The sequence below is a fragment of the Diospyros lotus genome, chromosome 6 (assembly GCF_014633365.1).
Source record: "Diospyros lotus cultivar Yz01 chromosome 6, ASM1463336v1, whole genome shotgun sequence".
NCBI classification, from domain to species: Eukaryota; Viridiplantae; Streptophyta; class Magnoliopsida; order Ericales; family Ebenaceae; genus Diospyros; species Diospyros lotus.
The window spans coordinates 6,571,724-6,584,287 of record NC_068343.1 but is presented as its reverse complement, the minus strand read 5'-3'; the positions used below and the strand labels follow the sequence as shown (position 1 = coordinate 6,584,287).

General features: G+C 36.2%; 3 protein-coding genes across 3 annotated transcripts; 2 read left to right on the top strand and 1 right to left on the bottom strand.

Moving 5' to 3' along the window:
- Positions 1-914: 914 nt before the first annotated feature.
- LOC127804033 (ADP-ribosylation factor-like protein 8a) lies at positions 915-6,436 on the top strand. The gene is made up of 6 exons (XM_052340742.1): positions 915-1,109; positions 3,008-3,089; positions 3,197-3,229; positions 3,373-3,494; positions 5,812-5,973; positions 6,076-6,436. The coding sequence occupies exons 1-6, from the start codon at positions 1,072-1,074 to the stop codon at positions 6,191-6,193; spliced, it is 555 nt and encodes a 184-aa protein (XP_052196702.1). The 5' UTR covers positions 915-1,071; the 3' UTR covers positions 6,194-6,436.
- A 239-nt stretch (positions 6,437-6,675) lies between these two features.
- Positions 6,676-10,372, bottom strand: LOC127804032 (GPN-loop GTPase QQT1). Its single transcript, XM_052340741.1, has 11 exons — positions 10,139-10,372; positions 9,896-9,940; positions 9,695-9,774; positions 9,402-9,476; positions 9,009-9,112; positions 8,743-8,899; positions 8,527-8,614; positions 8,367-8,439; positions 8,157-8,287; positions 7,367-7,449; positions 6,676-7,071 (listed from the first exon to the last, which is right to left on the bottom strand). Exons 1-10 carry the CDS (start codon positions 10,228-10,230, stop codon positions 7,392-7,394), a joined length of 903 nt encoding a protein of 300 aa, XP_052196701.1. The 5' UTR covers positions 10,231-10,372; the 3' UTR covers positions 6,676-7,071; positions 7,367-7,391.
- A 191-nt stretch (positions 10,373-10,563) lies between these two features.
- Positions 10,564-11,513, top strand: LOC127804034 (uncharacterized). The gene has a single exon (XM_052340743.1). The coding sequence runs from the start codon at positions 10,852-10,854 to the stop codon at positions 11,350-11,352; it is 501 nt and encodes a 166-aa protein (XP_052196703.1). The 5' UTR covers positions 10,564-10,851; the 3' UTR covers positions 11,353-11,513.
- Positions 11,514-12,564: the final 1,051 nt, after the last annotated feature.

The window sequence follows — 12,564 nt, the reverse complement described above, 5'->3', positions numbered from 1 at the left end:
GATGAGGTTTTCGCACAAATACTAAAACGCTTAAGTTAGATACTGAATATGATAAAAGAAATTATATTGAAATTAACATTAAAGACGTTCCTTCTTTCAATAACGAATACTTGCATATTTATAGATAAATATAAAATAATTTAAAATATAATTGAATTATAATTATTGTAAATAACACTCATCTTGATTGATTATAATCTAATTGGGACTAAGATAATTGTAGATAACATCTATCTTGGTATTCTAAAACCTATTAGAATTAAAATACAGATAATTTGTATTTTTTATAGATAATATTTATCTTGTCATTTTTAGGAGTAGAATTTCTTAGAGATAATACTTATGCAAATATTTCACAATCATTTTATAATTAGATTTTATTATGGATAATTATCTATCATTTTCTTAGAATATTTAAAAATATTTTTAAATATTAGACTTATTGTGTTTGTGAATTTTGTGCATGACCCTCAACAGATGATAATTTTATGTCTTTTATGCCAAAATATATTCTGAACTTTTGAATTTTTACCTATGACACAATAATAATAATTAGCAACTAGTCTTAATTTAAGTAGTTAATTAGACTTAACCTTACATGTATGAAGCACCATTATTACACTAAAGAAAATAACATAAGTAGATTAGGCACATTTGGAGAGCCTTTTATAATTTCCCTACATGTAGTAGTATAGTTATTAGATAAAATTTGAAGGTTATATTACCTTAAATGGATCAAATTTATCAAATACTTGATTGCCATTCCAGGCTCCAGCACATGAGACAATGATTGATTGGTGGGTACTGGAAATCCAGCGAATTGAAGCTGTGTTGGCCTTTTTGGTAAATTCGTCACATTCGGCTCCCCATTCGTCCATCTGTATATATAGACACACAAATTTGGTTCCGAAGTTTTTCAATTTTGTTCGGTCCACAGCAATAATAATCCCTCCCAGGAAAGTTAAAAGGAAAGGGGAAGAAGTTTCAGAGAGAGAGAGAGAGAGAGAGGGAGAGCAATCGAGAGATCTCTGTGGTGTTGAAACAGGGGTTCGTAGATCTCTCTCTCCATCAATGGGTCTGTGGGAAGCTTTTCTCAATTGGCTTCGAAGGTTGTTTCCCTCTCTCTCGCACTTCAGTTTGATATCTGCATGATAAATTTAAGCTTTTCGTGAAACAATATCCGTTGGTTTTGAGTCGCACGAGGAAATCGCAGAGGCTATGCATTCTGTATCGTTCTTTCAGCTTTTCCGGATTAGAGTTCAGTCATGTTATTAGCCCGTCGTTTGTTCCGAGATCTGTTACCTTTTTTCTTCTCCTGCGCTTTGGTTTTTGGAGTGTTGTTTACCCTAATTTCATGTCATATACGTTGAATTCTTTTCCTCCTAGGTCTTCCCCCCCCCCCCCCCCCCCCTCCCCTTTTCTTTTGCCTCGTTTTCTTTTTTTAAAGATTTATGTCTGCCGATTGATTATGAGTTACTGATGGAGTTTGCAACTGTATCTACATATGAATGAGTTAAAGAATTGTTCCGTTCACTAGTCTCTTACCATAATACTTAGCGCAATCAAACCCACATTGATAGCTTGCAACTTTGCTTCCTAGTTCCGTTGGTGGTCAATTGGATCATCTGCTAATCTCTCCTAGATCACACCTAGGATTTTTGCAGCATTGTTATCGTAACCAGCTGGGAAGGGAATTAGATGGGCGACTTTCCTCATTTGGGTGTGACAGTGCTTCAGATTCTTAGAAAGTTGACAATAATTCAAGGCGTGAGACTCAACTACCAAATCAACTCATGGATGTTTGATAATAACTTTGTGTGCCTCCCTTTTGGACGTATTGTATCTCATATTTGTTTGTATACACATTAGGCATAGCACAAAATTGTTCCCTACTTGGGAAAATATAAGTGACTTGTTTACGCTCCAAGTACACTTTAGTTTAAACAAGAGTATGTACTTATCTATCACCATAGTCTCTCTATATGTGTGCTGAACCTTAGTTTGGATATTTTATAAATTAGAATAGAACAACAACAACATATCAAGCTTAATCCCACTAGGTGGGGTTGGCCACATGAATTCTAGCTTGCCAATTATCTCTATGTTTGTATTTTCTATAAGGCCTTTATAGCTCATATCATAGAGTTTTCAATCTAATTTTTCTTGGTCTTTTTTTTCCCCTCTTTTTCTAAGGACTTCTTTTATTCCATCAACTATCTTCACAGCGGACTTTATTGTTCTTTTTCTCACACGATCAAATCATTTTAATCTTCTCCCCCTTTAGGTTGGAATTATTATGGATATATAATTTGCTTTGAGATTTTCATAGGGGGAATTATTTTGAATATATAATTTTCTTTGTCATTTCTTTTTAATCTCATTACCGTTATTATAATTTTTTCCTATATAAACAATTAAAAATTCACGTTGAAGTAGTGATCTTCAGTTGTTGAACCAGTAACCAGCTCTATGGTCTATTCTGCAATGGCTGGCCTTGATTTTACTGCTAGGCATTAGATTCTGCTTTTATTTTTACATTTTTGATTGTAGACACTTATGTTTTCCTGTTTCTTTTATTATTTTGAAGCAAAGGGTAAATATATACTTACTTTTTTAATCTGGTCCTGTTTTGTCTTTTGATATTATTCTTCCAGTGTTTCACCAGAGAAATGTGTGCATTTGTAGCTCTTATTGTAGTTATAGCTATAAGACAATTCATGATTTCTGTGAAATCTTTGAGAAGCGTGAACTGTGGATTTGGATGCTCTTTTGGTATAAAACATATGGGAAACATGTTTTATTTCTTCATGCATAATTTAATTTATGGGGTTTCTATTTCTATTTTAGTGGCATTAAGTAGTAGTTGAAACTGTGAGTTAAATTCTGGTAATGAACAATTTTATGGGAAATAACTTACATTAAGAATTATTCATCCAATATTTTTGCTCTCCACTTTATTTGAATTTGCTCCATGCATGGGCTTACATCATTGTATACATATTTGCAGCCTTTTCTTCAAGCAGGAAATGGAGCTTTCTTTAATAGGGCTCCAGAATGCTGGAAAAACTTCACTTGTCAATGTTGTTGCTGTAAGTAACCAAGAGAAATAATGCTTTAATACTTCTCCTGAATGCCATCAACTGTATTGAGCCCAATTCTGATGCATTTGCAACTGTTTTGTTGTTCTTGCTCACAGACTGGTGGATATAGTGAAGATATGATCCCTACGGTGAATTTTCTTTCTCAGATGGATTTGTACTTTTATTTGTGTGACAAAGAATCTCCTCCTACCCTGCTTCTTCCCCTTCTTTATTAGAGTTGTTTCATTTTATGGGTAAATAATCCGTACACTATCTATCATTTGATTTTCAGGTCGGATTTAATATGAAGAAAGTAACTAAGGGAAATGTTACAATAAAGTTGTGGGATCTAGGCGGTCAACCCAGGTTCCGTAGCATGTGGGAGAGATACTGTCGTGCAGTCTCTGCTATTGTGTATGGAACTTTTCTGTCTTATTTGACTTTTAGCTTGGCCTAACTAACCGTCTATAAATTCTTTATAGCTGTTCTACAGAGGATATATGAGTTTAGTTATGAACATATTAAAGCAAACTGTGAATGAGCATTCATGTCCTGTGTTGTCAGAGGTTATAATTGTTAAGGCTCCTAGTAGTTTTAGCTGGAAACTCAGAGTTTGATATCTACAATATGTTATATTGCATATATTAGGCCAAAAAACAGTTTTCTGATTTTTTCCAGATATTCTATTAGCCATTGAATATGGGGGTAAGACTACTTATATTGATCTTCCTCTGGATCTCATAGTGGCAGTAGCATCTTGCATTGGGTTATTTATCATTGACCTTACCTTCTTTCTTTTTCCTCTTCAATTTTACTTTTTGTTTAGTCATATTGTTTGTTGTTTGTAATTTTGTATTCTATACAATCAAACTTCTTTTTTAGAAATTCATATGTGGAGTCATACTCCCGACTTTGTTATTCCCCTTCAGAATCCTTTTTTTAAATTTAATTATCCTTTCTTTCTAGAGCTATGAACGTTTTTTTACTAGCACTTAAGCTTCTAACCCCCACCATACTAAATCAATTAAATCTAGTCAGTATAGATGTAATGGAAAATAGTCTAATGAGTGTTTTCTTTCTCAAGGGAATACTCATCTTTAGTTTACTTAATTACTACTGCTGTTGATTTTCATAATATTTAGATGTGCCTTTCTTGAAATTGCTGCATGTATAATTTCTGTATGTCTAGGTTCTTAGCTTTATCCTTGCTGAAAAATTTCAGCTTTCCCCTTTATCTTCTCTAATTTGCTAAGGACCCTCTTCTCTAATTTCCTAAGATCCTTACAACAGCAACATATCAAGCCCTTTGCCCCACTATGTGAGTCTAATGAGTGGTTTATTGTAGCCTTATCTTTTTGGCCCTTAAATAATATCCATGTGTCTTCCCCGCTAAATTTTTCTTAGTACTCCTCTCTCTCTCTCTACATATTTGTTCCATTTCATCCATTCTCTTCACAAGGGGCCAAATTTTTCTTAGTATTCCTCTCTCTTTTGCTACATATTCGTTTTGTTCCTTCCACTCTCCTTACAAGGGCCTCTATTGGTGTTCTTCTACATATCTTCTTCTTCAATAAGAGCCACTTTTGACCTTATTACGAATAATCCTATTTCTAGTTTTATTTTTTCTTGTGTAGCCACACAATCCAGCTTAATATCCTCTCCTCCATTAGGCTTATATTTTTCACATGTTGGTATTTTACTGCACAACATTTTGTGCCATGCAAAAACTCTGGTCGTTTATAATTATCTTATAAACTTTTCTTCTTGTCTTTATTAAATTTTGTGATCACTTAAGATGCTAGACACTTCCATTTTAACTATCCTGCCTTAACTCTATGTGTAACATCATCATTAGTCCTCTCATCTTTTTGGATGATTGATGTAAGAAAACTGAATTGATCTTTTCTTGGTATGACTTCATTTTCTAGTTTTATCATAACATCACCCACACATATTTGTACTAGACCTACATTCCATATATTTAGTTTTTGATTTGTTTAACATAAAACATCTAGATTTTAAAGTGTTCCTTCATATCTGAGCAGATGCTTGATGCAATCCAATTGTAATTTGGAAACACTTTAGTATCTCTTTCATGTGTTTAGACATGTGTTTTGCGCCTCATGATACATATCTCTAATAACTTGTTTATAAGCAATTCAGATTCTTTTTTTCTCTAAAATTCTCCACAAGACTTCCCTTAGAATTTTATAAGCTTTTTCTAAATCTATAAACACTATGCACAAATTCTCTTGTTTATCTCTATACATTTCCATTAAGTGCCTCAACAAGTATATAGCTTCCATTATTGACCGATGACACATGAAGCCAAATTGGTTTCCAGACACCTTAGTTTCTCTTCTTAATCTTTGTTTAATCACTCCCATCCAGAGTTTCATAATGTGGATCATTTGCTTGATTCCACTTTAATTTCCTCAACTAATTCTGTCTTATGCTTATTTAAATACTGCTAGGTCTCTCTCATGGTTTGCTTCGTGTATTCTCAAGGCTTTCAGATTAGAAAAAAATTAAATAAAAATAAAATTGCTAGGTTTCTGTGGTGGATGTCTTGATTTGTATGATATCCGATTACTATGTGTTAATAAAAATATTTGCATTGTGATCTCAATATATTTATCCGTAAATCTATTTTGAAGGCCTATTGGAGTATGGAAAATAATATTGTCGTCAAGTGCTTATAGTTAATTCTTCAAACTTATTTCTCTTGCAGTTATGTTGTTGATGCTGCTGATCATGATAATATCAGCATCTCAAGAAGCGAGCTTCATGATCTGCTAAGCAAGCCATCACTAAGCGGCATACCGTTGCTGGTGTTAGGCAACAAGATTGACAAGCCAGGAGCCCTTACCAAGGAGACTTTGATGGAAGAGATGTAAGCAGTTGCAATATCACTTCCCTGGCATCATTCCTAGTTTTCAACTTTCTTTTTTGTTCTCTTTCCTTTGGCATTAAAGAACAACGTTACACTGTGCAGGGACCTCAAGTCTATAACTAATCGTGAGGTATGCTGCTTTATGATCTCATGTAAAAACTCAACAAACATAGACGCCGTTATTGATTGGCTTGTCAAGCATCCCAAATCAAAGAACTGAAGAAAGGGTCCATCCTCGAGACTTTATTTGCTTGAAACTGTAGAAGAGATTTTAGCAGGATCGTTGGTGAGATTTGCTTGTTTTATGTTGCTGGCTGCTAGCTGGCTCACTGTTTGTTGTCGTCACTTTGAAGCCGAGCTTTCTTTGGTTTCATTGTACATTAATCATTTGTGGACCATACAATACTCTTCTGGGGGTCCCCGGCTTCTGTAAAGATATGAATATTAGCATTGATTTTCAACATGAGTTATCTGACTTGGCATGAATCCCATTCGTTGGAAATGAGATTACTAGTAGGGGCTTCCTCCGAGAATATCAATCAAATTTAGTTTAAAGTGCGTTTGAATAGGATCATTTAAAATTTTAAATTTCAAATCAACTATTTGAATATAAGATCTCTGGAAGAATTTTAATTTCAAGATATATTTAGACCCAAAAGATTAAAATGACATCATTTGAAAATTTTCTACGCAAATACAATCTTAAGAGTAAATCAAGCGAAGTTAAGATATCTGTCAAAACAGAACATCATATGGAGTTTTGTGCAATACTCTTCCAGTATGCACATGAATTGCAAATATCTTAATGTGAATTAGGTTATTTCCAATTCCATTAATGGGCAATGTGTCCAGCTGCCCCATTTGAACCCATGTAAAGATTTGCTGCATCCAGAAATAACTAAAATTCCAGTTCTCTGACAACCAGTGAACCATTTTAAACTGATCCCCCCGCCCCCCCCCCCCCCCCCCCCCCCCCCCCCAAACAACCACCACCAAATGCAGCTTTCACTTTCAGCAGTGCATATGCTTCAACTTTAGACCACTACCATGCTGTACATCTGATGGCGAGAAGCAACCACCAACACGATCATAATAGTACTGCATCGGCAAAAAAAATTACTGTATATGAGCATATCTTACAAGTATACAAGCATAAGTAGGAACTGCATTCAAACTGACAGTGACAGAAGAGGAATTAAAGATCACATAAACAAATAACATGGAGAAGAAACAAAAATCTAAAAAACTATTTTTATAATAGAACCAACAGGCACTCAAGAGTCAAGAGTCAATCAAATGGAGAAAAATAAGAGATTAAAAATCACAAAAAGAAATAACATGGCGGAGAAAATCAACATAACTATTTTTATCATACAAGAAGGATCTCACCCACCAATATGACCCCTGCTTCCCAATTATCAGTCATCAAAATCCAGATCATCATCCTTCATGTACTTCTCTTGCACGGCTGCTGTTGTGAAATTGCTTTGTTAAGCAAAACTATTCAGATCCTCTCATTAAGACTCAATAAAATATGAAAACCAGAATATAAGTAGCGAAGAGTCTGCAACATTACTGTCTAGAACGTCATCATTCAACAAAATAGAAGACATTAAACTTAAATGATTCCTATTTACCTTGAAAAAGAAATGGTCGATATTTAACAGTTCACTGAGCTGCCCATTCGTACACATGAAGTTCACACAATACAAACTGAGGAAAGCTATAGGAATAGGACTAGGACTAGGACTAGGATTTCTGTAGAAATGCGTCCTAGGATTTGTGTAGAATTGCATCAAGATATACTATGAGAAAATCACAAGTATGTTCATTCACAATATATAAGCAAGGAAGTGTACTAAGATAATCTATAGTTACTTAAATAATTTACACATTTCCTTATGTAATTCCAGAGTTTCAGTACTAATTCTCATACATGCACAAAAATACGTAAATTCCTTAAATTACTTTTTATTGAGATTTTGTGTATTACTTAAATTAAGAACCCCAACCATCTATTCCTCAATGAGACTCTGGTAGTCAGAAATGACCCAGTCAAGCAGAATGATAAGAACTTGTGATTATACTGCATTAAAATGTTCAATCTGTAAACATTGAATTAAAGGGACAAGGAGGTGTAACAGAGAAAATCAAACTAGAAAATCAAACTCAAAGAAGGATATCTATAATAATCCCAATCAAGAGGAGCAGCGGCAATTTTGCTGAACTCAACAACACTTCCTTCTATGCCAGCAAATATATACCCATTGCTCTTGTCTACGAGTTTAACAAGATTCCCCACACTCTCTTTATCCTGAAAAGGTGTTGACTATCTGAGAAGGTAATAACATAACCAAATGGAGCAGAGGAAATGGAAAAACGAACACACATGCCTGAATATCCAAGGTAGTGAAGTTGACCAGGCCATAATTCTCGATTACTTCACACAGTTCCTTTGTTAATTTCCTGCAAACAACTGCTCTTCATTTAAAATGTGCTTTCTTCCCCTCAACCAGAACAAAATATTGAATGAGAGGTTAATCAACAATCCACCTGTATTTAGTAGAACGAGGATCTTGATTGAGATGATGTTGTAAGTAAGACAAATCTTCAACATCTGTGTAAAATTCAAGATTAAAAGCTGCAAAATAGAGGGTTAACTCAATCAGTATAACATATTAAACAGCAAATTCACTTTTTGAGAGATTGTTATTTATTTCAAATGCACTAATGTTACATTGACATGATATTTTAAAGGTTCACCCTTACCTAGTTTCCCATAGCTTTCAATAAGGTCAATTTTAGACAATACATTGATGTGAGGAAGTTCCAGATGCAACATTGTTGACAGCGATAGAAGTAGTGCACTCACATATTTTCCTGGATCACTGCAAAGGTGTGCATCTACTAAGTGCACAGCAGTCAACTGCATAAGATGAAGCCCATTCCAATTCCAGTAAGAAGGTGGCTTAACAGTGACTGGCACGTTATAATGATCCTTAACAAAGAAAGATTGGGGAAGAGGTCTCACATACCCTAAGATTCAACTTCTTTATAAGTTTGTCTATGACATTCTTGGCATTTGAATGGAGGAAAAATAATTCAACTTGGCCAGGGAAATCAAAAAGAAGGTAGTGATCTGCATGACCATTTAAGATTTTATAAAAATTGCTACACATAAGGACATCCTAAGCAAATAATTCTCAACTATCACAAACTTTATGCTTTCATCAGAATGACACAATAGACATCCTATCAGTGCAAACAACAGCCCATTATGGATTTGGAAGCCATTATGACAGTGCCATAAAGGAAGAGGTAAATGATAACAAAAGGAATTGGGTATTCAGCATGACTATATAGTTATGGATGGATGTCAAGCATCTGGAAGGATGGTTTCCTATTGGGTAGCTGTGAATGATACTAACCTTTCAGAAGAGGCTTCAATTTGGACTCCAACCAGTCAATGTTTTTCTCTAAGTAATCCATACAATAAACAAGACCTGGTTAAACAAGGCAGAAAAAATTAGGTGTTTGAACAATGCCAGCAAACCTTTTGAGTTTCAATCAATTGGTACACTTAGACTGCGCATGGTGTATTAAGCTACATAATCGAACCAAGATAAAGCTGTTAATGTTAATTCAAACACCTCTCATTCAGCTTCTAATAAATTATAACTTGAGTTTCATGAGAAAAGAAGGCAAAGCAGAAGTAACTGACCTCCATTAGGCCCAAGCGAGTGCTCACTCATAACATCACTAAGTTTGATAAGATCCTCAATGTTAATGGCGCATTCATATCTATGATTTATAATAAATTAAGGAATTACGGAAAACGTCCTAAACAGACCTTAAACCAAAAAGTAGACCAGGAGAAGTAAAGGGAGAGAGCGAAAATGCAATAAGTACATGGAGGGGATACGGCAGTGAATCATTCGCAGGATCCAAATTGATTACAGCTACTTTCCTGCAAAATAATTGTTTAAGACTTCGGTCACAATCACAGAGTTCCATTGAACATAAAAATTTGTAAGAGTCTTTTTCAAGCAAAGAAATTAAAGAGCCAAAACCCTAGCTCATGCCATCTAATTGCATGTATTCAAAAAGCAATCAAAAGGGGGGAAAAGTCTGAAAATAGGGCAACGTTAATAGTAGCTGTTAGTACCTTCCGATAAGCTGAAGAAATTGGGACATGCCGTTGCAGTAAGTAGTCTTCCCCGAGCCCGGGGGGCCAATTACTACTTGACCGAACACCATTCTTCTCACTAAAATATCGAATTCTGGAAGCCGAGAATCGACGAAGTACAATGGAGAAAGGGCTTGAAGTCGATTTCAATTTCGAAGCGACGATGGGAAGATAGAGTTGCAGGGTTTGAACATTCATTTTATGTAGAAGCTACCGGAAATAGAAACGAAAACGGCTAATTATTTATGGACCCCTCAATTATTGTCTTTCGTGACTTAGCATCCCTAAATTGAAAATGTCACACTTACACCCTTTTAAACTTTGATGTTGTATAAATTTTATCCCTGTTGCAGTGTCAAACTATTCATTTTATAATTGGTTTCGACGCATGATCATCCTGTGAACGAGGGGATTTGTGTAATATTCTTTATTCGACGGTGTTTAGGTGAAAATATACGATAGTTGAAAGGATTTAGGTTTGAGGAAGGAACGCTGTCGTTTTCCTTTGGAGCAAGCACAGTGACAGAATCGTTCGTCTCTCTAGTCAGTCTCTACTATCAGAGTTTAGAACCCTAGAAAGTGAAAACCCTTCTCTCCCTGAGCAGAAATGTCTGGGTTTTGATCGATCAATTCTCGATGCAGAGAGAGTCTCTGTAGATCTCATCACTCTCGAACGAGTTTCCTGTCTCCAAATGGTATCCATGACCTCCAAAATCCTAATGAGGCACGCCGTCGCCGGCCGAATTCCTCTATGGCGCAGCCTCTGCACGGCCACTTCCGAGAGTCGGACGCAAAAGCTGGAGAGAATAGCGGATGAGCTTCTCGACCTCACCAAGTTGGAGAGGTACGATTACTCGATCCTCTTCCGGCACAAGATGGGCCTCAACAAGTACGGACCCGCCATGTCGGGCCTTGACTCGGCTTCAGCCGGCGGTTCTGCAGCGGGCCCTGGGGCGGACGAAGCCAAAGCCGCCGAGAAGACGGCGTTCGATATCAAGCTCGAGAAGTTTGACGCGGCGGCCAAGATCAAGATCATCAAGGAAGTTAGGACTTTTACTGAATTGGGACTGAAGGAGGCCAAAGACTTGGTCGAGAAGGCTCCGGTGGTGGTCAAAAAGGGCGTTTCCAAGGGGGAGGCCGATTCGATCGTCGAGAAGCTCAAGGAGTTGGGCGCTACTGTGGTATTAGAGTAATTACTCTTTTTTAACTCACCAAAGGGCATTGCATTTTTGATTGAATTTTGCCTTTTATATTCTGAATGTAGAACAGCTTCCTTCTTATATGAGAGTGACGATAACAATAATTTTATTTTCCCTAGAAATTCCAAATGAAGCTTTCATTGCTTCCATGTGAATTGGGATTGGCGGATTTTCCAAGTTTATTGCTTCATTGTTTGGAGAGCCTCAGGCTATTGAGCTTGTTGCCTTCTTGATTCCAACCAAGCGATATGTCTGCCTTTCGTTCAATCCTTTTCTCTAGGCGTAAGAGATTTTTGTTGTTGGTTTGTTTCAATTTGAACCGGTATAGAATTTGTGCTCTTTTATTGTGTCTAGAAGAAGAGTTTGATGGCCTTTTAGATTGTTACTAGATAAAGCATATTGAACTAGAAACAATAAACATTCCATGGGCTTCGGGATTGCTTATTCTTTAGGGTGTTCTTTACCGAGAACCAAGGCAGGTGTGTGTTTTTCATGTATAGATATCCTGAACGACTTGTGTGGCTTTCCATGCAAACCAAGTTGATGCATTCGACATGGAAATTGTGAATGATTTGTCCATACACACATGCATAGTGGGAATTCATCCCCATTTGTCCTCAATGTATTGGCCTCTCTCTCTCTCTCTCTCTCTCTCTGAAAGAATCAATCACCACCTTGAGAAAATCCCCCGATCCCAATATTTAGAGCTCTTTCAACAAGCAAAATAGACCCTCCCACAAGCATAGTGGGAATTCATCCCCATTTGTCCTCAATGTATTGGCCTCTCTCTCTCTCTCTCTCTCTCTCTCTCAAAGAATCAATCACCACCTTGAGAAAATCCCCCAATCCCAATATTTAGAACTCTTTCAACAAGCAAAATAGACCCTCCCTCTGCGGGGTTGATTTTTGTTTCTGCCCTATTTTGCTTGTATTAGAGGCTCTTGGCAGATTCAACTGTAAAAACCACCATGCACCAACACCAAATTTGTATCTTACAACGTGTTTGTTGAGAGGGGATGAAACGGAAATAGACGGAGGAGAGGTGTCCTCATTTGAGAGAGACACAACACAGACACTAGTGAAGTAGTTATAGAATGAAATAAAAATAGATGGAAGTATATTTTTGTCTATCCGGCGAGAATAGGTGGAATGGGAGTATTTGTATGTTGTCAATATTAATCTTAATAGTTCTTTAAAAAATTCAAA

Coding starts and splice junctions, on each gene's coding strand:
- LOC127804034 (XM_052340743.1), top strand. CDS start 10,852: ATGGTATCCATGACCTCCAAAATCCTAATGAGGCACGCCGTCGCCGGC.
- LOC127804033 (XM_052340742.1), top strand. CDS start 1,072: ATGGGTCTGTGGGAAGCTTTTCTCAATTGGCTTCGAAG. Junction 3,230..3,372: donor GTGAAGATATGATCCCTACG/GTGAATTTTCTT, acceptor TTTGATTTTCAG/GTCGGATTTAATATGAAGAA. Junction 5,974..6,075: donor GAGACTTTGATGGAAGAGAT/GTAAGCAGTTGC, acceptor TACACTGTGCAG/GGACCTCAAGTCTATAACTA.
- LOC127804032 (XM_052340741.1), bottom strand. CDS start 10,230: ATGGTGTTCGGTCAAGTAGTAATTGGCCCCCCGGGCTCGGGGAAGACT. Junction 9,941..10,138: donor TTTCTTCAGCTTATCGGAAG/GTACTAACAGCT, acceptor ATTATTTTGCAG/GAAAGTAGCTGTAATCAATT. Junction 8,288..8,366: donor TCACTACCTTGGATATTCAG/GCATGTGTGTTC, acceptor ACACCTTTTCAG/GATAAAGAGAGTGTGGGGAA.